The sequence below is a fragment of the Rhincodon typus genome, chromosome 13 (assembly GCF_021869965.1).
Source record: "Rhincodon typus isolate 14 chromosome 13, sRhiTyp1.1, whole genome shotgun sequence".
In the NCBI taxonomy this organism is placed as follows: domain Eukaryota; kingdom Metazoa; phylum Chordata; class Chondrichthyes; order Orectolobiformes; family Rhincodontidae; genus Rhincodon; species Rhincodon typus.
The window spans coordinates 16896697-16921241 of record NC_063344.1 but is presented as its reverse complement, the minus strand read 5'-3'; the positions used below and the strand labels follow the sequence as shown (position 1 = coordinate 16921241).

Below are 24545 nucleotides of genomic sequence, written 5' to 3'. Positions count from 1 at the left end.
GATATGTCTACAGTCAGTTTGGGTTGAGATCTAGAACAAGAAAGGTGCAGTCACTTTGTTGGGGGTTTTTTACAGACCCCCTAATAGTTGCAGAGAAGTAGAGGAGCGGATTGGGAGGCAGATACTGGAAAGGTGCAGAAGTCACAGGGTTGTAGTCATGGTTGACTTCAATTTTCCAAATATTGATTGGAAACATTTTATTTGTAATAGTTTAGATGGAGCGGATTTTGTCCAGTGCGTTCAGGAAGGATTCCTGACACAGTATGTAGATAGACCAACACGAGGAGAGGCCACTTTTGATTTGGTGCTTAGCAATGAACCGGGCCAAGTGTTAGACCTGTTGGTAGGAGAGCATTTTGGTGGTAGCGATCACAACTCTGTTACTTTTACAATAGTCATGGAAAAGGATAGGTACATACAGCAGGGTAAGGTTTATAATTGGGGGAATGGTAATAATTCTGCTAGGCAAGAACTGGGTAACATAAATTGGGAACAGATGCTGTCAAGGAAGAGCACTATTGAAATGTGGAGATTGTTTAAGGAATGCATACTGCATGTGCTCGATATGTTTGTCCCTAGCAGGCAGGGGAGATGCGGTAGAGTGAGGGAGCATTCGTTCTCAAGAGAGGTCGAACGACTGGTTAAGAGGAAGAAGGATGCTTATATAAGGTTTAGGAAACAAGGAACAGAAAAGGCTCTAGAGGGATACAAGTTATCCAGGAAGGAGCTGAAGAAAGAGCTTAGAAGAGCTATAAGGGGGCATGAGAAAACCTTGGCAAATAGGACCAAGGAAAACTCCAAGGCTTTTTACACGTACGTGAGGAATAAGAGAATGACCAGAGAAAGGGTAGGACCGATCAAGGATTGTAAAGGGAATTTGTGCACAGAGCCTAAAGAGATAAGAGAGGTCCTTAATGAATACTTTTCTTCGGTATTCACAACTGAGAGGACCTAGTTGTAGAGGAGGACAGTGTGAAACAGGCTGGTAGGCTAGAGAAAGTCGATGTTAGTAAGGAAGATATGCTAGGAATTTTGAGGAAGTTGAAGATAGATAAGTCCCCCGGGCCTGATGGGATTTATCCAAGGATTCTATGGGAAGCAAGGGAAGAGATCACAGGGTCTTTGGCGATGATCTTTTTGTCCTCACTGTCCACAGGTATAGTGCCGGAAGATTGGAGAGAGGCAAACATAATTCCCTTGTTCAAAAAAGGCAATAGGGATAACCCCAGAAATTACAGGCCAGTTAGTCTTACATCAGTGGTGGGCAAATTATTGGAAAGGGCTCTAAGAGATAGGATTTATGATCACTTGGAAAGGCACAGTTTGATTCGTGATAGTCAGCATGGATTTATGAGGGGTAGATTATGTCTCACAAACCTTATTGAATTCTTTGAAGAGGTGACCAAATACGTGGATGAAGGTAGAGCAGTGGATGTGGTATACATGGATTTAATTAAGGCGTTTGATAAGGTTCCCCATGGAAGGCTCATGCAGAAGGTAAGGAGGCATGGGATAGGGGGAAATGTGGCAGATTGGATTCAGAATTGGCTGACCCTTAGAAGACAAAGGATGGTAGTGGACGGAAAATATTCAACATGGTGCTCAGTTATGAGTGGTGTACCACAAGGATCTGTCCTGGGTCCTCTTCTATTCATGATTTTTGTAAATGATTTGGATGAAGGAGTGGAAAGTTGGATTCGCAAGTTCGCGGATGATATGAAGGTGGGTCGCGTTGTGGACGGTGCAGAGGGCTGTTCTAGGTTACAAAGGGACATTGATAGGACGCAGAGCTGGGCTGAGAAGTAGCAGATGGAGTTTAACTCTGAAAAGTGTGAGGTGATTCATTTTGGAAGGACAAACTTGAAAGCAGAATACAGGGTTAACGGAAAGATTCTTGGCAGTGTGGAGGAGCAGAGGGATCTTGGGGTTCATGTTCACAGTTTCCTGAAAGCTGCCACCCAGGTGGATAGAATTGTTAAGAAGGCATATGGTGTGTTAGCTTTCATTAATAGAAGGATTGAGTTCAAGAGCCGTGAAGTTATGCTCCAGCTATACAAAAGCCTGGTTCGGCTGCATCTGAAGTATTGTGTCCAGTTCTGGTCGCCTCATTACAGGAAGATGTGGAGGCATTGGAAAAGGTGCAGAGGAGATTTAATGGAGGGAAGGTCTTACGAGGAAAGGTTGAGAGAGCGAGGGCTTTTCTCTTTAGAACGACGAAGGATGAGAGGTGACTTGATAGAGGTGTACAAAATGATCAGAGGTAGAGATAGAGTGGACAGCCAGAGACTTTTTCCTAGGGTGGAGACAGCTATTACGAGGGGGCATAGTTTTAAAGTGAATGGAGGTAGATACAGGGGAGACGTCAGAGGTAGGTTCTTTACTCAGAGAGTGATATGGGCGTGGAATGCATTGCCGGAGAGGGTAGTGGAGTCCGCCTCGTTAGGGGCCTTTAAGCGGCTATTAGATAGGCATATGGATGATAGTATAAGGAAGGGGTGGAAGTTAGATAGACCTTAGGATTAGGGTAAAAGTCTGGCACAGCATCGTAGGCCGAAGGGCCTGTACTGTGCTGTACTGTTCTATGTTCTATGTTCTATCACAAACAGCAGAGGTCCCAGAACAGATCCCTGTGGAACACCACTGGTCACCGAGCTCCAGGCCAAATATCTTCTATCTACTACCACCCTCTGTCTTCTATTGGACAGCCAATTCTGTATCCAGTCAGCCAAATTTCCCTGAATCCCATGCCTCCTTATTTTCTGAATGAACCTACCATGGCGAACCTTATCGAATGCCTTGCTAAAATCCATATACACCACATTCATTGCTCTATCTTCATCAATGTGTTTTGTCACATCCTCAAAGAACTCAATAAGGCTTGTGAGTCATGATGTACCCCTCACAAAGCCATGCTGCCCATTTCTAATCAATCATGCTTTTCCAAATAATCATAAATACTATCTCTCAGAATCCTCTCCAGTAATTTTCCCACCACAGAAGTAAGACTGACTGGTCTAATCCCTAGGATTATCCCTATTCCCTTTCTTGAACAAGGGAATAACATTTGCCACCCTCCAGTTAACTGGTACTACTCCAGTGGACAGTAAGGACGCAAAGATCATCACCAAAGGTGCAGCAATCTCTCCCCTTGCTTCCTGTAGTAACCTTGGGTATATCCCGTCTGGCCCAGGGGACTTATCTATTCTCATGTTTTTTTAAAATTTCTAGCACATCCTCCTTCCTAACATCAACCTGCTTGAGCATATCAGCCTGTTTCATGCTGTCCTCACAAACCACAAGGTCCCTCTCACTGGTGAATACTGAAGCAAAATATTCATGAAGGATCTCCCCTATCTCCTCTGATTCCAAGCACAAGTTCCCTCCACTATCCCTGATCGGTCCTACCCTCACTCTGGCTATCCTCTTGTTCCTCATATAAGTGTAGAACACCTTGGGGTTTTCCTTAATCCTACCCACCAAGGCTTTTTCATGTCCTGTTCTAGCTCTCCTAAGTCCATTCTTCAGTTCCTTCCTGGCTACCTTGTAACCCTCTGGAGGGATTTTTTGGGCTTGAAAGATCAGTAGTTTATTGGGTAGATGATAGTTGTTTTGGACTATGTTCCTAACAGTCTGAGGTCTCTGGTTCTCTATGATCTAGAGGACCCTTAATCTCTTACGATTTCTTTCACAGAGGATGTTGTGGCTTCTAGAGCAGGCAATCTTTACTTTGCTGTATCCTGAATCCTTGGACATTACTGCTTAGCTTCTGGTGGCTCCACAGGGGTTGCACGCCACACATCTTCAGTCTAAGTTATGCTTATTGTTACCTTGGTCCTTATTGATACAGCTTGTGTGTTTGTCAATCAATGTCTTACAGCTAGCATTCTGGCCTAATCATTAAATCCCACTGGCTGTCTGTGATTAACTCATCCCATCTCACAGAGGGAGTGAAAAGGGTTTGATCCTCAACCCGCAATTGAGTAGGGGGAAAGAGAAACTCAGTCCAGATTGATATCCATTGCCTTCTGCTCATGTCTGCAACCCAGCAAGAGAATCAATCTTCATAATCTCGGACAGGAATCCAATGGGACAAGAATCAGACAAGTTCTATACAGGGTAGAAATTCTTTCTGGATTGTAACCCAGCCAAAGAAGGCCCTTTCCAGCAAAATGGGAAGGAAGTCCCAAGTCAATCTGAAGTGTTTAGCCTGGGGGCTGTAACTCAGAAAGGATATACAGGTACTGAACCTGGAGTGGATGAAACCAAGGTCATACTGGCGTTTAAAGCAAAATCAAATTACGAGATCAGATTGTGCAGAAGGAGCTTGTATTGCTGGCAATTTAGAAGATTAAAGGGTGATCTAAGTGAGGTGTTCAAGATTTTTATGTTGGTTATTCGGGTAAATGGAGAGTAACAATGAGAAAATTAGAGCTAGCTCGTTCAGAGATGATGAGAGGAAGCACTCATGAAAAAGACAATGGAAATCAGAAAGTATCTCTGCAAATGCTGTTCCTAACAGGGGTTAATTAAAAATTTCTAACCTGAGATAGTTTTTTGCTAGACAAGCATGTTAAGAACATTGTGTCCAGTTCTGGTCGCCCAGTTATAGGAAGGATATTATTAAGCTGGAGAGGGTTCAGTAGAGATTTACCAGGATGTTGCAGGGTATGGAAGGTTTGAGTTATGTAGAAAGGCTGGATAGGCTAGGACATTTTTCATTGGAGAATAGGAGGTTGAGAGGCAACTTTATAGAAGTTTATAAAATAATGAAGGGTGTAGATAGAGTTAATGGTAGTTGCCTTTTCCCTAAAATGGGAGATTTAAAGACCAGGTGGCACAACTTTAAGGTGAGAGGACAGAGATTGAAAAAATACATTAGGGTCAATTTTTTTACACAGAGGGCAGTTTGCGAGGGGAATGAACTTCCTGAGGAAGTGGTGGATGTGGGTACCAATTATGACATTTTAAAGACATGAAAGGAAGGGTTTGGAGGGATATGGGCCAGGAGCAGGCAGATGGGATTGGTTTAGTTTGGGATTATGCTCGGCATGGACTGAAGGGTCTGTTTCCATGCTGTATGACTCTATGACTCTAAGACATATGGAACCAAGGAAGGTAAACGGTGGTAACATACCAAACAGCCATGATTGAACTCAGTATGAAACACGCTTCAGGCTCTGACCAGCCTTCTACAGTTACCAAGTTCCTGATCAGTGCAGGTGTTAGTTGTGGTACCTGAGCTGCGATTCATAATGTAGCAGCTATTGAGTGTTTAAATAAGAGCCAATGTTAAATAAAGCTCTTTAGATCATACTGCATGTGTTTTCTCCATTGTAGACATAGCAGGTCACATGCAGCTTATCTTGACTTGATAATAATAATAACAACATTAAGTAATAACCATATGTTCTATGATAGTCCGCTGAAGCACCTTGGGACTCTTTAGTATGTTAAAGGTGTGACATAACACAAGGCGTTTTGTTGCAGTAAATTGGAATAATGACTTATTTTCTGGCAGCGTTTTACTCCACAAACACATGATTCACCTCATCTTGAGGAGCAGATGGAAATGCTTGATATTTTTTATCATTTCTTTCAGCTGCGGAATTATTTCAAAGACAATCAGGGACGTTCTTCTGGCTGCAATGTATCCCATAGCCCACAAACATCATCCCTGAAAACTGATTGTCTGGTGGAATCTTTCTGCTGCTGTGTTTTCTTATGTTACAACATTGGCCACACTTGCTTCATTAGCTGTAAAGCCATTCAGGATGTTCAAAGATTGAGAAAGGCGCTATGTAAGTCTTATTTTATTCCAGGCTTCCACACCTTCTCCTTAACAATGGAGAAACTTCTTTCCATGGCACTGTGACTCAGTCATTGCTCCTTAAATCACTTCTTTAAAAAAAAATTTGAAACTAGGAGCAAGAGCAGGCCATTTGGCCCTTCGAGCCTGCTCTGAGATTCAGTAAACTTGGAAGCGTTGCATTTGGCTCCCACATCCAGGTTGTTTACATATAGTCTGAATATCTGGTGCCCAATCACTGATCCTTGCATTACCCCACTAGTCACTGCCTGCCACTCAGGAATAGACCCATTTATTCCCACTCTCTGATTCCTGCCTACCAATCAGTTCTTCATCTATGTCAACATATTAACCCTTTCCCACGTGCTTTAATTTTGCCTACAGACCTCTTATGACAGACCTTATCAAAGGCCTTCTAAAAATCCAAATATGCCACATCCACTGGTTTCTTCTTATCTGTTGTACTAGTTACATCCTCAAAAAATCCAGTAACTTTGCTAAGCGTGATTTGCCTTTCATAAAATTTATGCTGGTTTTGTCTAATCTGTTCATACTTTGAAAATATTCTGTTATTAGGTCTTTTGTAATAGACTTCTGTATTTACCCCACTATTGGTGTTAGGTTAACTGTGATTCTAAACACTGATCTAGATGGTGAGATGACGTTTGCCACCCCTCAGTCTGTAGGATCTACTCCAGAGTCTATAGAAGTTTGGAATGCACCAACAATGTATCCAGTATTTCCAGGGCCCCTTCCTTTAGTACTCTGGGATGTAGGTTATCAGGCCTTTTTAATTCATCATCCTTTAACACTATTAATTTCCCCAGCATCATTTTCTTACTAATACTGATTTCTTTGATTTCACCCTCTCACTTAACCCTTGGTTCTCTAACATTTCTGCAAGTTTATTTGTGCTTCTTTGCGACAAGAGAACCCAAGTCAGTGTTGAATTCTTATGCCATTCCTTTGTTCACCATTATAATTTCCCTGGCTTCTGGGCTGTAAGGGACCAGCACTTGTCCTTCCTAACATTTTTCTGTTCACATATTTATGTAAGTCTTTATGGTCAGTTTCTAATATCCCTGCAATTCTACTCACATACTCTATTTTTCCCCTCTTGATCAAACATTTTGTCTTCTTTTGCCGTATTCTAAAATGCTCCCAGACCTCAAGCTAGCAGCTTTTCTTCCAGCAATTTTTATATGTCTTCTCTTTGGATCTAATACTATCCCTAATTTCTTTTGTAAATGAGGGCTGAGCCCCCGTTCCTTGTTCACTTTTGCGCCAGGCAGAAAGGAATAGTTGTTGAAATTCATGTACATGTTCTTCAAATATGATCACTTCCTGTCCACTATCAATCTCTTTCATAAGGTTTCCCATTCCACCTTTACTCATATCCTCGTATTTCCCTTAGATTCAGAACCCTGGTTTTGGATTCAACCACTTCAGTCTTCTGAAGTTACAGTCACTCATCCCCAAGGCAGCCTGCACAATGAAATTGATAATTAATCCTTTCTAGTTGCACAGTATCCAGTCTTGAATAACCTGTTCACTGGTTGGTTACTCAATGCATTGGTCAAAAACACAATGTAGTTTTTACATTGTAGAAAAGGAGGGGATGGAGGAGGAAGTGGAAAAGATGGTAAAGGTAACCCATGCAAAAGGCAAAGGAAGTGTGATTGGTAGTAAAAAAGTATATGAATTAAGAGTAGGTGCTGATTGTAGGTTTTAATAGCGAAAGTAGTTAAACTCTGCAAACCCATGCAAACAAGACTGTGGTAGGGTTAGAGGATGTAATCAAGATGGAGGACAGAGTTCATAGTCTGAAGTTGTTAAACTCAGTGTTGACTCCTGAAGATTGTGAAGTGCCTCCGTGGAAAACAGAGGTTCTGTTCCTCCAGCCTGTGTTGAGCTTTGTTAGAAGACTGCAACGCACCTAACATAGGGACTCTTACAGTTAGACCTGAAGGTGACTATCCTCTTGACACTGGAAAATTGTAGAGATGGAAGGTATTGGTGGTAGCACATCCAACCCAAATGTATCCCTTTGCTACTTGTCAAATTTTTAATTATGCTGCCCTTGCGCTCCAGGATGTCTCCTTTGTTAAAGATGCGATGCAACGGCAAATTGTTTTTGTTGTTGGTTTCTCACAGATTGCTGGAGGTCTGTTAGCTCAGTTACAGATAGTTTGTTTGTGATCCAGAATGATACCAATGAGGGTTCAGTTCCCATGCCCGCTGTGGTAGTTCATGAAGGCCTTGCCTCATCACTTGCCCAATACTTGCAGGGTGATGCCCATTCAACAATATATAGCCAAATATATCCCTTGAATGGAGAGAGAGATCCATTGTCTTCTGTTAGCTGTAACTAATTATTATTACTTTATTTCTCTCATCATTACTATATGTCCATCTTCTGAGGAAAATTCTTGTCAGTCACAGTCGCTTTCCTGTTTTTCTCACTCTTTATGTTTCAGCAGCCATATATGCTTTTCAATTCTGGTGAAGGAATACATTCAAAAATGTTTAGTTTCTCTGTTCCCTCCACACTTTTCAAACCTGTGACAGGGTTCGGGTTAGGGTTAACTCTAATTCTAAGCCTATCGCAACCTCCACCATCTGGAAGAACAAGGGCACTAGTTACATGGGAACATCACTATCTGCAAGTTCTCCTCCAACCCACTCACCATCCTGACTTGGAACCATATCGTTGTTCCTTTTTTGGTGGAGATGAGAGCCTACTGGTATAATTGCCGGATTGTTAAGCTGGAAAATCAGGTACATTCTGGGGACCTAGGTTCGAATCCCACCATCCTAGATGGTGTAGTTTGAATTCAATAATGATGATCATGAATCCATAGCTGTTGGCTGAAAAACCCATCTGCTTCAATAATGTCCTTTCGGGAAGAAAACTGCCATCCTTACTTGTTCTGGCCTGCATGTGACTCCAGACCCACAGCAATGTGGCTGACTCTGAACTGCCCTCTGGGCAACTAGGGTTGGGCCATAAATGCGAGCCTAGCCAGCGATGCCCTCATCCCGTAAGCAAATTTTTTAAAAATGTGTAACTGGGTCAAAATCCTGGAATTCACTCCCTAATGGCACTGTGAATGTCTGTATGACCCATTGACTTCAGTAGTGCAAGAAATGGTTCACCACCGTCTTCTGCAGGGCAGTTTGGGATGGGCAATAAATTTTGAGTGAGAGAGAAGGATGTGACACTTTGAGTAATGTGTGAGATTGCTGGTGCAGTGGGGATGGAGATATGATTTTAAGATATATTCAACAACCTTGGTTATTCATGTGAGATCAGTGAACCTTTTCACGACTGTAGTCAGGTCTTTGGGGCCAGACATCTGCTCCAATTCCTTTCACCAGGTATATGTCTGGGGGTGGTTCCTGGTTCAGAGTTGACATCTGTCCCTTCTCCTCTCCTTCTGCTGCTTTGGAGCCTTCAACATCACTGCATAGAAGATGGGAGACCTCTGGCCTGCTTCTCCATTCTGAGAAACACTTTCACAGCTAGGTCCATCCCTTGCTGTTGCCAAAACGCAATTTCCCTTTAAGTGGTGTTATCTGGCTCTAAGAAACACAGGCTAGTGCAAGTACATCTCGAACTGGCAGCAATCATAGTGATGAAAAGGCAACACAAAGTTTGCATACTGTTGTAGTACACATTTAAATGGGTGTGATTATGTTCTCTCTATGGTTTTTCAGTAAATGCTATGGCAGATCATCCATCAAACCTCATACCTCTTAGTCTTCCCGGTGAAGTTTGTGCTGGAGAATTGACAGTATATATGGTATACCACAGAAAGGCCAAAGATATCTCTTTAAATTGAATTTTTGGAATGGAGAGGGAGAATAATGCAACTGACTAGTTCACAATCTGCCTGACGAATTAGTTTACATTCAATCTGACATGCAATCACAATCCATCAAGTTTAGTCTTTGTCCCAATTTAATTTCCTTTATGTGTTGACACAGGAAATTTAAAAAGTTGCCTTGTGGATTCCCTTTTTTTAAAAAAAAATTCACCCATGTCACATGCATATCTATCTTAATGTTTATTGCCCATACCTAGTTACCCTTGAGAATGTGATGACGTGTTGTCTTCCTGAACTGCTGCAGACTATGCGGTACAGGTACTCCCACAGAGGTGCATCTTCCTCATTACTCGATAGTGTTCTAAGTTTTGAATCACCTGCAGTTCTTTGCAATTATGCTCTTTGACCTAAGATCACTATAGATCATTGTCGTTCACCGTTATGCTTTTGCTGTATCTCTAGCCCAATGTAACATCCGTGTAGTAACTGGTTCATTAATCTTGTGGATTTCAATGTTGTTGAGTAATGGACAGAGACGTGGATTCAAGCTCACTGAATAGTTTTTTTCAGCATGTAAATAAAGTGGTCAATACAAGAGGATTTTAAGTTACTACGGCAATGAAGTCCTGTTTAATGTGCGCCTAACCTAAGGCTGCAGTAATTCATTTGAAAAAGGTGCCATATGTTCCAGTATATTGTAAATATTTCAGTCGAAGTCCCTGTTTAAGTTGTTTATTATCAGATTTGAAAAAAAAATTGCATTGTTTTAACATCTCCCACAACCTTGGGCTGCCAAACTGCTTCACAGCCAAGAAAGTATTTTTGTAATGTAGTCATTGTTGTAATATTATTGGAGGGTAACAAATTTTGTGTCCAGCATGTTCCCACAAACAACAGTGCAATAATAACTGGATAAACATTATTGTTTGAAGTGGGAATAATGGAATTTTTTATTTATTCGATATGGTGCTATGGAATAGAAACATAGAAAATAGGTGCAGGAGTAGGCCATTTGGCCCTTCAAGCCTGCACTGCATTTTTTACATCCTCTTCAAACAACAGGAGTCAGAATCAATGTTTCATCTGCATGACTGCATATCCGACAAAGTGTCATTCCCTCAGTAAAAAAGAAAGACTGATATTTGTATCACATTTTTACATCTACCACACTCAAATTGTAGTTTCGGCACAAAAAAAATGCTAAGCGCACTCATTGCTGCAGTATAGGAAATATGGCAGCCTAATTTTCACACAATAAGTTCCAACAGTCAGCACCCTTGTAATGACCAGATCGATTTGTATGATGCTGGCTGAAGGATAAATATTGAATAGGGCATTGGGCACAACTGCCCTGTTCTTCTTAAAAATAGTGCCATGGGATCTTTTACAAGCACCTCAGAAGGCAGGTGGAACATTGGTTTAATGACTCATCCAAAGATAGAGCCTCTGATGGTGCAGTATTTCTTCAGTATTGCTTTGGAAGAGCAGCCTTGACTGCTTGTTGTCCAAGCCTTGGAATGGGACCTGAATCAAGAATTTTATTCTCTGACTTCAGAAGCAAGGGAAGTATGCACAGAGGCAAGCTGACAACTAACAGAAGATGGGAAGATAATTACACAAAAATAAAGAACAAAGAACAAAGAAAATTACAGCACAGGAACAGGCCCTTCGGCCCTCCAAGCCTGCACCGACATGCTGCCCATCACGACTAAAACCCTCTACCCTTCCGGGGACAGTATCCCTCTATTCCCGTCCTATTCATGTATTTGTCAAGACGCCCTTTAAAAGTCACTATCGTATCTGCTTCCACCATCTTCCCCGGCAGCAAGTTCCAGGCACCCACCACCCTCCGTGTAAAAAACTTGCCTCGTACATCACGTTTAAACCTTGCCCCTCGTACCTTAAACCTATGCCCCCCTAGTAACTGACTCTTCCACCCTGGGAAAAAGCTTCTCACTGTCCACTCTGTCCATGCCCTTCATAATCTTGTAGACCTCTATCAGGTTGCCCTTCAACCTCCGTTGTTCCAGTGAGAACAACCCAAGTTTCTCCAACATCTCCTCATAGATAAATAATTAAAAACAAAACCATATATGCAATCTCAACATAAACAGCTAAAAAAAATTCCACCCTTTTCCCAGTTCTTTACAGAAATTCAACACAAGTGAAGCACCAATGTCAACATAATTTTAATAATTCTTACTCAATTGATTCCACTTCTCCACAGACTTCCTTTCAGTACTAGAGATAGTAGGAACTGCAGATGCTGGAGAATCCGAGACAACAAGGTGCAGGGCTGGATGAACACAGCAGGCCAAGCAGCATCATAGGAGCAGAAAGGCTGACGTTTCGGGCCTAGACCCTTCATCAGAAAAGGGGGAGGGGAAGAGGGTTCTGAAATAAATAGGGAGAGAGTGGGAGGCGGAAAGAAGATGGATAGAGGAGAGGATAGGTGGAGAGGAAACAGACAGGTCGAAGAGGCGGGGATGGGGCCAGTAAAGGTGAGTGTAGGTGGGGAGTTAGGGAGGGGATAGGTCAGTCCAGGGAGGACAGACAGGTCAAGGGGGCGGGATGAGGTTAGTCGGTAGGAGATGGGGGTGCGGCTTGAGGTGAGAGGAGGGGATAGGTGGGAGGAAGAACAGGTTAGGGAGGCGGGGACGAGCTGGACTGGTTTTGGGATGCGGTAGGGGGAGGGGAGATTTTGAAGCTTGTGAAATCCACATTGATACCATTGGGCTGCAGGGTTCCCAAGCGGAATATGAGTTGCTGTTCCTGCAACCTTCGGGTGGCATCGTTGTGGCACTGCAGGAGGCCCAGGATGGACATGTCTTCTGAGGAATGGGAGGGGGAGTTGAAATGGTTCGCGACTGGGAGGTGCAGTTGTTTATTGCGAACCGAACGTAGGTGTTCTGCAAAGCGGTCCCCGAGCCTCCGCTTGGTTTCCCCGATGTAGAGGAAGCCACACCGGGTACAGCGGATGCAGTATACCACATTGGCAGATGTGCAGGTGAACATCTGCTTGATGTGGAAAGTCTTCTTGGGGCCTGGGATGGGGGTGAGGGAGGAGGTATGGGGGCAGGTGTAGCACTTCCTGCGGTTGCAGGGAAAAGTGCCGGGTGTGGTGGAGCTGGAGGGGAGTGTGGAGCGGACAAGGGAGTCACGGAGAGAGTGGTCCCTCCGGAAAGCAGATAAGGGTGGGGAGGGAAAGATGTCTTTGGTGGTTGGGTTGGATTGCAGATGGCGGAAGTGTCGGAGGATGATGCGTTGGATCCGGAGGTTGGTGGGGTGGTACGTGAGGACGAGGGGGATTCTTTTTTGGTTCTTATTGCGTGGACGGGGTGTGAGGGATGAGTTGCGGGAGATGTGGGAGACACGGTTGAGGGCGTTCTCGACCACTGAGGGGGGGGAAGTTACGGTCCTTGAAAAACGAGGACAACTGACGGGGACCGCTTTGCAGAACACCTACGCTCGGTTCGCAATAAACAACTGCACCTCCCAGTCGCGAACCATTTCAACTCCCCCTCCCATTCCTCAGACGACATGTCCATCCTGGGCCTCCTGCAGTGCCACAACGATGCCACCCGAAGGTTGCAGGAACAGCAACTCATATTCCGCTTGGGAACCCTGCAGCCCAATGGTATCAATGTGGATTTCACAAGCTTCAAAATCTCCCCTCCCCCTACCGCATCCCAAAACCAGTCCAGCTCGTCCCCGCCTCCCTAACCTGTTCTTCCTCCCACCTATCCCCTCCTCCCACCTCAAGCCGCACCCCATCTCCTACCGACTAACCTCATCCCGCCCCCTTGACCTGTCCGTCCTCCCTGGACTGACCTATCCCCTCCCTAACTCCCCACCTACACTCACCTTTACTGGCCCCATCCCCGCCTCTTCGACCTGTCTGTTTCCTCTCCACCTATCCTCTCCTCTATCCATCTTCTATCCGCCTCCCACTCTCTCCCTATTTATTTCAGAACCCCCTTCCCCTCCCCCTTTTCTGATGAAGGGTCTAGGCCCGAAACGTCAGCCTTTCTGCTCCTATGATGCTGCTTGGCCTGCTGTGTTCATCCAGCCCTGCACCTTGTTATCTCTCTTCCTTTCAGTACTGTCAGGCTGAAGATTTTACCAACTCTAAAAAACCTGGAGACTTTTACAAATGAAATTAACACAAACTGGTGATTCCAACAAACTGAAAAACAGCCCTTCTACTAGGATTACACTTCTTCTGAATTCAGCCTTCTTGGCCACCCATTTTTTGCTGTATGTCATAAAAGTTATATTTTGTAAACACTCCATCAATTCTTCTCCCAAGCAATTTTATTGAATTGTTTAACTTAAGTCACTTGCATTCTTGCAAATTATGAAGTCACACAGCACAAAAGCAGACCCTTTGATCCAATCAGTCCATGCTGACCATAATCCCAAACTAAACTAGTCCCACCTGCCCGTACTTGTTCCTCCAAACCTTTCTTATTCAAATGTCTTTTAAACATGTAACTGTACCCAAATCCATCAGTTCCTATGGAAGTTCATTCCTACTAAAAAAGTAGCCCCTCATATATCTTCCAAATCTTTCTCTTCTCACCTTAAAAATATGCTCCCTGGTCTTGAAAACCCCCAGCCGGGGAAAATTCAACTTATCTATACCCGTCATGATTTTAAAAACCTCCATAAGGTCATCCGTCAACCTCCCTTGCTCCAGTGAAAAAAGTCCCAGACTTTCTAGCCTCTCCCTATAACTCAAAACTTCTATTCCCTGCAACATCCTGGTAAATCTTTTTTGAACGCTGTCCAGCTTGATAATATCCTTCCTATAACAGGGAGACTAGAACTTCACACAGTACTGCAGAAGGGGCCTTATTAACGTCCTGTACAACCTCAAGATGAATTCTCAACTCCTATACTCAAGAAAAACCTGAAAGAACTGTGAATTCTGTAAATCAGAAACAAAAACAGAAGTTGCTGGAAAAGCTCAGCGTGTCTGCAGCATAGGTATAGAGAAATCAGAGTTAACTTTTCATGTCCAGTCACCCTTCCTCAGAACTCAAAAGTCTGAGCAATGAAGGCAAGTGTGCTAAATACCTTCTTAACCACCCTGTCTACATGTGATGCAAACTTCAAAGAATTATGCACTTGAACCCCTGGGTCTCTCTACTCTACAATACTACCCAATGTCCTAGTTTTAATTGTATAAGTCCTGCCCTTGTTTGTTTTACCAAAATGCAATACCTTGCATTTCTCTAAATTAAGCTCCAACTGCTACTCCTCAGCCCATTGATCCAATCTATCAAGATCTCTTTGTAATCTTCGACAGCCATCAACTATACCACCAATTTATGTTTGAACTAATTGTTCAAAACTAATTTTCTGACATTTGTTAAAAAAAGTCTTCTTCACAGACGTGAAAACTAAAATCTCTGCACTCCAGCTCTACTTTAAAATCCAGATTCCCAAATAATAACAATATCCTGCAAATCTAAACATAGCCAGCTCAACACCATTTTTTCAAGAACAATTAGGGTTGAGGACAAAATTGCCCACTTTGCTGGAGGGTCACAGGACCCAATACATTGATTCTGCTTTCTCCCCACAAATGCTGTCAGACCTGTTTCTCCAGCAATGTCTTTTTGTTTCAGATTTCAAGCATCCACAGTTCTTTCTTTGATTCTGGGTGGAAAAAAAAACATTGGCTTAGCCTGCAACACCAACATCTTATGAATTAATATAAAATGGATGGTAATATCAGCGGACAAGGAATAAATGTTTTCTAAAATACATATTTCCAACTTTGTGGCAAATTTCTGTCCTCATATGTTATGCATTGCTTATATTGTTAGAATGAATTAGGATTATCACAGGACATTCAAAAAGTTTAATTTGACATTATTATGATATGGTTTATTTTACTATTCAATCAGTATGTAAACGTTCTGCTGGTTTATTTGTTTTGCTCATGTTGCAAGGGTTCAGAGGGGTTGGATTTTGTGAGGATACATAAGGAGTTACCTGTATGCAGATTTTTACGTTAGTGCCCCGCCTCTCCAATTTCAGCCAGTCAAACAACCGTCCAAGATCTCTAAATTCCTCCAGTTCAGACCATTTATCCACCTCCCTACCATTCCGTCTGCATCTTCAATAACCTTGACCCCAAATGCTGAAATTCCTTCCCTAAGCCTCGAATTCTCTGCTCCTTTAGGATAATCTTTAAAACCTAACTCCTTTGAAGAATGTTTTGCTCTTTTGTCCTGTACAATGCCTTTTGTGGCTCTCCGTCAAAATTTGTTTAGTAGCTCATTTGTGAAGTGTCTTGGGTGGCTATTGTTAGATATGCAATGTAAATGTAAATTGTGTTGCAAAATGAAGATTAACAGAAGAATTTAAGGCATAAGGGAAAAGTCGGGTGTGCATGATGGGTAAATAACCACAATGTTTATCGCCTATTTCAAGATGTTGACCGACATGCCCGGTACTTGCAGCATTTTATCTTTTTACACGGATTTTTCTGAATATTCAACTCTGACCCTTCAACTCATGTACTTTTCTGAAGAAGGGTCTAGGCCCGAAACGTCAGCTTCTCTGCTCCTATGATGCTGCTTGGCCTGCTGTGTTCATCCAGCCCTACACCTTGTTGTCTCTACACACCTTGTTACCTGCACTTGACATGTTTTGAAGTTGAAGGGTGAGGGAGTGCTTTGCTCGCTCTGGCGCTCCGTTCCATCCCCTTTACAAAGATGGCGGCAGAGCGCCGGGCCAATCGGGGGAGAGAAGCAGCACGGGGACGCACATTACCAAGATGGCGGGGGCGCGCTGAGCTAATGGGGGAGAGGGGCGGGACCGGAGACTCCACTGCTTCCAAAATGGCGGCGAAGCAGAAAGCGAGTCGGAGAGCGGCTCCTCGTCCGGGCCGTGGGACTGAGGGGGAGGCCGAGCAAGTGCTGCCGCTTCAGGCAGTGCTGGTGGCAGACAGCTTTAATCGGAAGTTCTTCCCCATCACCAAGGACCTGCCACGGGTGAGTCAGGAGCCGCCGAGAGCTGAAGGACGCTGCAGCACGGGGTATGGGGCTGGCAATCAGGGGCTGAGGAGGAGAAATATCCCCGCCAGCCATTAACATGTGGTCGGAGAGGTTCTCACTCACCCCTTTTGATGCCGCCACCGTCCCCCACCTCCAGTCGGCAGCAGACTAGCGTTTAATTCCGTTTTGTTTTCTTTAATGATTCAAATTCCACCATCTGCCATGGTGGGATTTAAACCCCAGTCCCCAGAACATTGGCACGGGGTTCTGGATTGCTAATCCAAGAGACATCACCGCTATACCACTGCCTCTCCATCACCTTTGCAATTGCTTTCACCTTCCAACCCTCTTGCCTGTCGCCCCTTTTCCTTCCCCTAGCTCAATGCCCATTCATTCGCAGCCGCCAATTTCCCATCTCCTTGGCCTGATTACCACCCCTGTCTTTGCAAAGTAGCCTGATTTTGATCTAACACAAAATCTCCATGGGTTAGGTGGCATTGTGATTAATTGGATAGGGGTGTAGAACAGAACGGCAGTTGGCCTGGTAGGAATAGGATCAACCAAAGATTTCCTCTCCAGTGATTTCTGATGAAAATCCAAATGTGTGGACATAGCTTGAAGAAAGATTGGTATATGATGGCCCATGTGGCTGAAAAGCCTGTCTAGGTTTTCAATTTAGGGTTGCATATGAAATTTGCTGCCTTAGATGAGATATTGAAAGATGATGCCAGACTCTTTCCCTTACTTTTGAAAAAGGGTAGTGTGTTTGGCAAAGATGAACAGGAAACAACAGATTATCAAGTCAGGAAAGTTTGCATGTATAGCCCGACACACAACAACAGCTTACGTTTCTAATGGGTTTTCCTGTTACTTTGACAGATGAGTGCCAAAAAAGAGATCAGTTTACAGTCTAAGTTAATATCGTCTTGTGTTACATTAGACCAAGTCCCATTTTGCATAGCAATTTACAAAAACTGTAAATATAGTTGGTGTTGGAGGGTTGATGGAACCACTGCCTTTGTGTTATGCTTCCTTGTCCTGAAGATACTTGACTCTCTTCTCAAATTTTGAAATTGTTGTTGATAAGGAGATATTTAGTAATATTCGAGATGAATTATCCCAGTGAGAAAGAAAGACGACTTTGACAAGGATGTGTTACCTGTGGCTAAAAAAGAAAATTAAGGATAACACTATCACATTGAAAGAAACATTGTCCAAATCAGCAAAACTTAGGAGTAAGTCAAAGAATTGTACAGACCTTCTAAGAAACAGCAAAGCATTTTTAAGGTAATAAAAAGGCAGAAGGCAGAGAATGCAAGAAAGCTAGCTAGTGATGTAGAAACTCTTATTACTGTTTTTATTAGTATTTGAATAGGAAATTAACAAGGAAAGATAGCACTTGCCTTTGAAAGAGTCTGAGGAATCATTAATGGAAAATAAAATAAAAACCAAAAGAACTGTGGATGCTGTAAATCAGAATCAGAAACAAAAACGGACATTGTTGGAAAAACTCAGTACCTTTGAAGAGAAATTAGAGTCAATACTTCGGGTCCGGTAACCCTTGATTAGAACCACCTTCTGAGGAAGGGTCACCGGACCTGAAACGTTAACTCTGATTTCTGTTTGCAGATGCTGCCAGACCTGCTGAGCTTTTCCAGCAACTTCTATTTCTGTAATGGAAAACAAAGATGGCAAGGACTTTGAAGAGGTGTTTTGTCCCTGTCGTCTTGGTAGAAGATTTGAAAAGCTTCCTCAAATATAATCGAAAGTCAATAAGTTATAGACAGGAACGAACTCAATGCAGTCACCCTGATTAGGGAAAAAGTGTGAGGAAAATTATTGGACCTAAAGGCTGACAAGTACCCAGGACAAGATGGCCTGTGTCCTCCAATCTTAAAAGAATTGACAGTACAGATAGTGGATACAGTGGTTATAATCTTCTAAAATTCATCACCTCATGGAAGTGTTCCAGTGTATTAGGGGGAAAAAAAAGGAAATTCAAGAAAGGATGCAGACCGAACCAAAAGCAGGAAACTATATGCCAATTAAATGAATACCCATGTCATGGGGATGTGTTTGAATCCATTATTAATGAAGTTATAGCAGAATACTTGGAAACTATGTGATCAAGCAATACCAACATGACTTTGAGAAAAGGAAATCATGTTTAATTAATTTATTAGAGTTTTTGACAATTTACGGTGGATGGATGGGAGCCTGCAGATGTGGTATACTTGGATTTCCAGAAGGCATTTCATTAGGGCTTCATGTCTTCTTAGTTTTTGATTTCTAAAATGTGGACTGAAATAAAAAGTACTGTTTTGACCCCAGTGTTTGAGAGGGTGGCTGCAGTTTTGAAAAACAAGTATTCTAACGTGCATGCCAAGCATCATAAATAACTGTTTGAACAAGCAATGATTGAAGTTTGATTTTCAGACAATTTGGAGCCGAGGGTGTATGCAGAAGCAGCTTTGCTGGCTGCACGAAGTTGATTGGTCTATAGACTAGTGACCGATTATCAATGGCAGAGATCTTTTTCCCTGCTAACAACCCTAACTGGTTCTCTGGTAACTGAACAGCTTGGAGCAAGTTGGAGAGAGATTATAGAGATTTTCCCCAGCTTGGAAGCAGTCTCTCTGTTCCCCGCAATCAAAGCACACCATAAAATCTGAAGAAAATCAGTTTATCTTTCCTGCAACAATTGTTGTAAGCCGAGACTTTTAACTGATGAGTCAGAGACTTTAAGTGAACCAGCCACCTTGTGTTTGTCATCAACTAGTGGAAGCATATAGAGAAAGACGACTGAAGCAACCTACTGGTCAGCAGAGAAGTCGTAACGAGAACCTGGGAACAAAGACTAGAGTCAGAGCCATACAGCACGGAAACAGACCCTCAGTCCATGCTGACCATAATCCCAAACTAAACTATTCCCTCCTGCCTGAGCTTGGCCCATATCACCCCAAACATTTCTTATTCATGAACTTATCTAAATGTCTTTTAAACGTTGTAACTGTATCCACATCCAGTACTTCCTCTGGAAGTTCATTCCACACACAAACCACACTGTGTTTAAAAAAAAAATTGCCCCATGTGTCTTTTTTTATATCCTTCTCTCGCCTTAAAAATATGCCCCCTAGTCTTGAAATTCCCCCACCGTAAGGAAAATTCACCTTATCTACAGCCCTCATGATTTTAAAAACCTCTATAAGGTCAACCCTCAACCTCCTACACTCCAGTGAAAAAAGTTCCAGACTATCCAGCCTCTCCATATGACTCAAACCTTCCACTCCTGGCAACATCCAGGTAAATTTCTTCTGAAGTCTCTCCAGCTTAATAATGTCCTTCCTATAACAGTGGACCAGAACTGGACACAGTATTCCAGAAGAGGCCTCAGTAAGGCCTTGTACAACCGCAACATAACGTCCCAACTCCTATACTCAAAAGTCTGAGCAATGAAGGCAAGCGTGCTAAACACTTTCTTAACCACCTTATCGATATGTGATGCAAACTTTGAATAATTACATACCTGAATCCCTAGGTCTGTCTGTTCTACAACACTACCCAAGGCCCTACTTTTAATTGTATAAGTATTGCCCTTGTTTGTTTTACCAAAATGCAATACCTCGCATTTATCCAAATTAAACTCCATCTGCCGCTCTTAAACCCATTGACCCAATTGATCAAGATCTCTGTGTAATTTTACATGACCTTCTTCACTGTCCACTATACCAACAATCTTGGCATCATCCACAAGCTACTGAACTGTCTTTTCAGATTTTCCCCTCTATCCATAACCTATTTTACCTTCTCCGTTGTATCTGTGTATGTGTATGTGTATGGTGAGTTTATAAAAGGGATTAGAGTTTTAAATGAGAGTGTTGTATTTACATGAAGTTCGTGTCTAATAGTGATTCTTGTTCAGTACAAAAACTTAGCTTATGCTTTCTGTCAACCGGGATCTGAAAATCATGCAAATTGAGGAGCTTTGTATAGTTTATAAAATCTTTAACTTTTGTGACTACTCCGGGAGTAGTGAGGCTCAATTTCTGGCACGCCAGTGAGTCATAATAATTTAAGGTGCCACATCAAAGTTTACTGCACAAGCTAAGGCCACGTGGTCCAGGGGAACCTGGAAATATTTCACTGCAAGTTTCAGAGCATTGGTGAGACCGTATCTAGAAAACTATGTACAGTTTTGGTCTCCCTGTTTAAAACAAATATGTTATTCCTATATAGAAGTTCAGAAAATTTTCACTCACGTCAACCTTTCCTGCTTGTAAATTGAACAAGAATGAGAGGCATAGGTTTAAAGTGATCGCAAAAGAATAGATATAATGTGCAAGGGTATGGGAAAAAGTAGGAGATTGGCACTCAGTAATGATGCTCATAGGGCCAAATGAACTCCTTTTGCACCATAAACTTCTGTGATCTCATTCCTGGGATGAAGTGTTTGTCCTGTGAAGATATGCTGAACAGGTTAGATCTATATGCATTGGTATTTAGAAGAATGAGTGATGATCTCTTTGAATCATAAAAGATCTTGAAGGAATTGGATAAGCCGGATAGCAGGGGGACATTTTCTATAGTTGGGGAGACTAAAATAGTTTGAGAAGAAGCGACATCTCTTTTAAGACAGATAAGAATTTGTTTTCTCTCTCAGGTTTGTTAGACTGTGGAATCATGGAATGCAGTGGTTCAAGGAGACAGCTCACCATCACCTTCTCAAGGGCAATTAGTGATGCCCAAGTCCTATGAGTAAATTTTAAAAAAGTTGCCCGAGGGTGTTCTCACCAACCCCTCAGGAAATGGGTTGTTTTATGTGTGACCTGTTCACATGAAGGGCAGATCTTGTGTTCAGCTGATTGATTTGAGGTTTGCCAGTAGGTGGGGTTAGCTGCAATGTTCACTAATATAAAATGAAACTGTCTTCTGTTCTGCTGCAGGCCTTGATCCCTCTTGCTAATGTGGCGATGATTGACTACAGCCTGGAGTTTCTTACAGCAACAGGTGTCCAGGAAACCTACATCTTCTGCTGTTGGATGGCACAGAAAATCAAAGAACACATTCAGTAATGAGAACTTAAAGTTTACAAATGGAACTTGTGCAGTAGATCATGGCACACAGAAAATTGAAGTCTGTTGTAATCATTAGATACCAGAATCTCTCAGCACCTGACTTTGAAAGAACTATCCAATTGGTTCTATTCTCTGCTGTTTCTCCACGACACTGCAAAGTTTACCTTTTTATCCCCTTTGGAAGTTTAATTGAATCTACTTCCAACCTTTTAAAGTAGCATATTCCAAGTTATAACTTGCTGCATGAAACATTCTCCTCCTCTCCCTCTCATCTAACACACTGACTCCAATATCACCAATGATAACAGAATAAAATAAAACAAAGAACTGCAGATGCTGGAAATCTGAAACAAAAACAAAATGTTGGAAAAACTTAGCAGGTCTGGCAGCATCTGTAGAGAGGAAAAGAATTAATGCTTCGAGTCTCGTGACTCTTCTGTGATCACATTAATTCGTCACCTCAAATTGCTCCTGTACCTAGTAGCAAACCTGAACCTATCCTATTACACAAAGTTTGGCCAGACGCTTGCAGTGTGGAAATTCTCCAATGTCTTGAAGGTGCATTCAGGAAGATCCCAGAAATGGTGATAGAATACATCAGCTGATAATGGTTTTTTCTGGAGGTTGATTTGAGAAATAAGTATTGACAGCTGTCTACTCTTGCCTCGTAGGAGCTTTCCTATCTGCCTAAGAGGGAAGATGGCACCTCTGACAGTGCAGCATTTCTCTTATTGCAATGGAGTGTCAGCCTGAATAATACACTCTGATCTCTCCAGTGGAATTTGAATCCACAAACTTGAGAGCAGAATCAAAGTTGACAATTAACCATTTGGTAAACAAGATGCACTCTCCTTTTTAACTTCAATGCCCTGCACTCGAAACACGTGCCTGCTCCAAGATTTCTCACTAATGTCCTTTTTTGCGGTTTCTCTTTAGTAATTTGTTGACTGTGAAATATTTTGCTATTCCTTAAGGACAACATAGCCTTTGTCTAGTAGTTTTTCTTTGAAAGCAATTTTGTGCAAGTAACAAAATAGAGATCTTATTTTATGAAAGTCTCCAGATGCAAGTAATGCTGTTGTGCTGCCTGGACACTCATGCTGTGAGAAGACTGAGAGGAATATGTGAAGGTACCAAAAACTCAGGTCAACATTCCAGAGACAGCAACTCTTTTGTAGAGCAATAGTCAGTGTCTGCCAGCACGTATTTTTGGTCAAAACTAGCTGTAGTCCTCAGCAACGTTCTCTATAATTTTCCTGCAGAGGCTGAAGGCAATTTCTTCGAGTGCTCAGCCACTTGAATTTTTTTCTGTATGGCCTTGTATGGTATTTTTACAGGGCAGTATTCTGTTACAAATGTGGAATGTTGGAATTTAGAATGGAATGTAGAAGTAAGTATGGTTTGCTTAACTTTAAAAACACAACTGAGTTACATCTACAAGACCCAATCCACATCTACTACTGCATGTGCTTGGTCTGTGCATATGGTTTGGGTTGCTGCATAGTTGCACAGTTTACAGGAGCATTGGTCCTCATGTGACATGAGATTTGATGCAGGGAGGTATTTGCGTTGGGTCTTGCAGATGTAACTCAGTCTCCATTTTTAAGTTGCATAAAACCAACCTTATTTATATATAACCTTATTCTGAATTTCGCATTAATTTTGCTGTACTGCATTGCCACTCTGCTGCCAGCAGACACAAAACCATTGGACTAGAGGTGACTAAAGTGTGACAGATCTTTTTAGAAAGATAGAATTGTGGATATGGTAACTAGTTGTGGGGAAGAGTTGATGAGTAATTGTTGGCAGATGAAAAATGTTATCTAAACTAAATCGGTGGAGGTAATATTAAAATGTTGGAAGAAAGATGAATTCTTCACCTTTTTAATGGTCTGTTGTGTATTCTTCCCCAGGAAATCAAAGTGGAGTCATTCTACATCACCAAACACCATCCACGTCATGAGCTCTGAGTCCTACCGATCATTAGGAGATGTCTTGAGGGATGTGGATGCAAAGTCAGTACTTCGCTCGGACTTCATATTAATTTATGGAGATATTGTGTCCAATGTTAATGTGTCTAAGGCGTTGGAGGAACATAAGTGAGTGAAGTTTTTGGCATAGGGCTTGTTTCTTGGAATAATTAAGATCTGGTTGACCAGTTATACTAGTCATTGACTGCCATTGGATCAATCTACTTCAGATACCTTTTTTTGTTTGAAATTACTTTTGCACTGGTTTCTTCACGTTGCTCTTGGTACAAAATCCCTTCAATCTATTCACTTTGTGAACACCATAATTAGGAGCAGATGGAGGCCACTCAACCCCTCAAACCTGCCCCACTGTTCAATAAGATCATGGCTGCATTGATTACTCCACATTCCTGCCAACCCCTGATGCTTTCATCCCTTTGCTTCTCAAGAACCTATCTACCTTTGCTTTAAAAATATTTAAAGAGTCTACTTTCACTACCTTTTCAAGAAGAGAACTCCAAAGACTCATGACCCTCTGAGAAAAGGTTTTTCTTCATTTCTGCCTTAAATTGGTGCCCACTTATTTTGAAATAGTGATCCATTGTTCTAGATTCTGTCATAGAAGAAAACAACTTTTCCACATCCACTGTATCAAGGCCCTTAAGATGTTATGTTTCAATCAAATTGCTTACCATTGTGGGTTCATTCTATCGTCCTTTCCAAAGGCCATTGTATATTTCACGGGTACCAGATGTCCACAACAACTTTGGATTTACATAATGCGATTAGTAATCAGTATAATCAGATCAAATCTGAAACTGAGACACGCAGGAGATATTAGGACATTTGACCAAAAG

The 24545-nt window shown here is 42.3% G+C and overlaps 1 protein-coding gene across 1 annotated transcript; it reads left to right on the top strand.

The window, feature by feature from the left end:
- The first annotated feature begins 16361 nt into the window (after positions 1–16361).
- On the top strand, positions 16362–23821 carry LOC125484710 (translation initiation factor eIF-2B subunit epsilon-like). Its single transcript, XM_048604532.1, has 3 exons — positions 16362–16640; positions 21587–21711; positions 23632–23821. The coding sequence occupies exons 1-3, from the start codon at positions 16362–16364 to the stop codon at positions 23819–23821; spliced, it is 594 nt and encodes a 197-aa protein (XP_048460489.1).
- The last annotated feature ends 724 nt before the right edge of the window (positions 23822–24545 follow it).

What these genes read in the sequence shown, in the direction of transcription:
- LOC125484710 (XM_048604532.1), top strand. Translation starts at nt 16,362, where the DNA reads ATGGCGGCAGAGCGCCGGGCCAATCGGGGGAGAGAAGCAGCACGGGGA. An exon ending in TCACCAAGGACCTGCCACGG is followed by an intron (nt 16,641 to 21,586) that starts GTGAGTCAGGAG and finishes GTTCTGCTGCAG; the next exon opens with GCCTTGATCCCTCTTGCTAA. An exon ending in AAAATCAAAGAACACATTCA is followed by an intron (nt 21,712 to 23,631) that starts GTAATGAGAACT and finishes ATTCTTCCCCAG; the next exon opens with GAAATCAAAGTGGAGTCATT.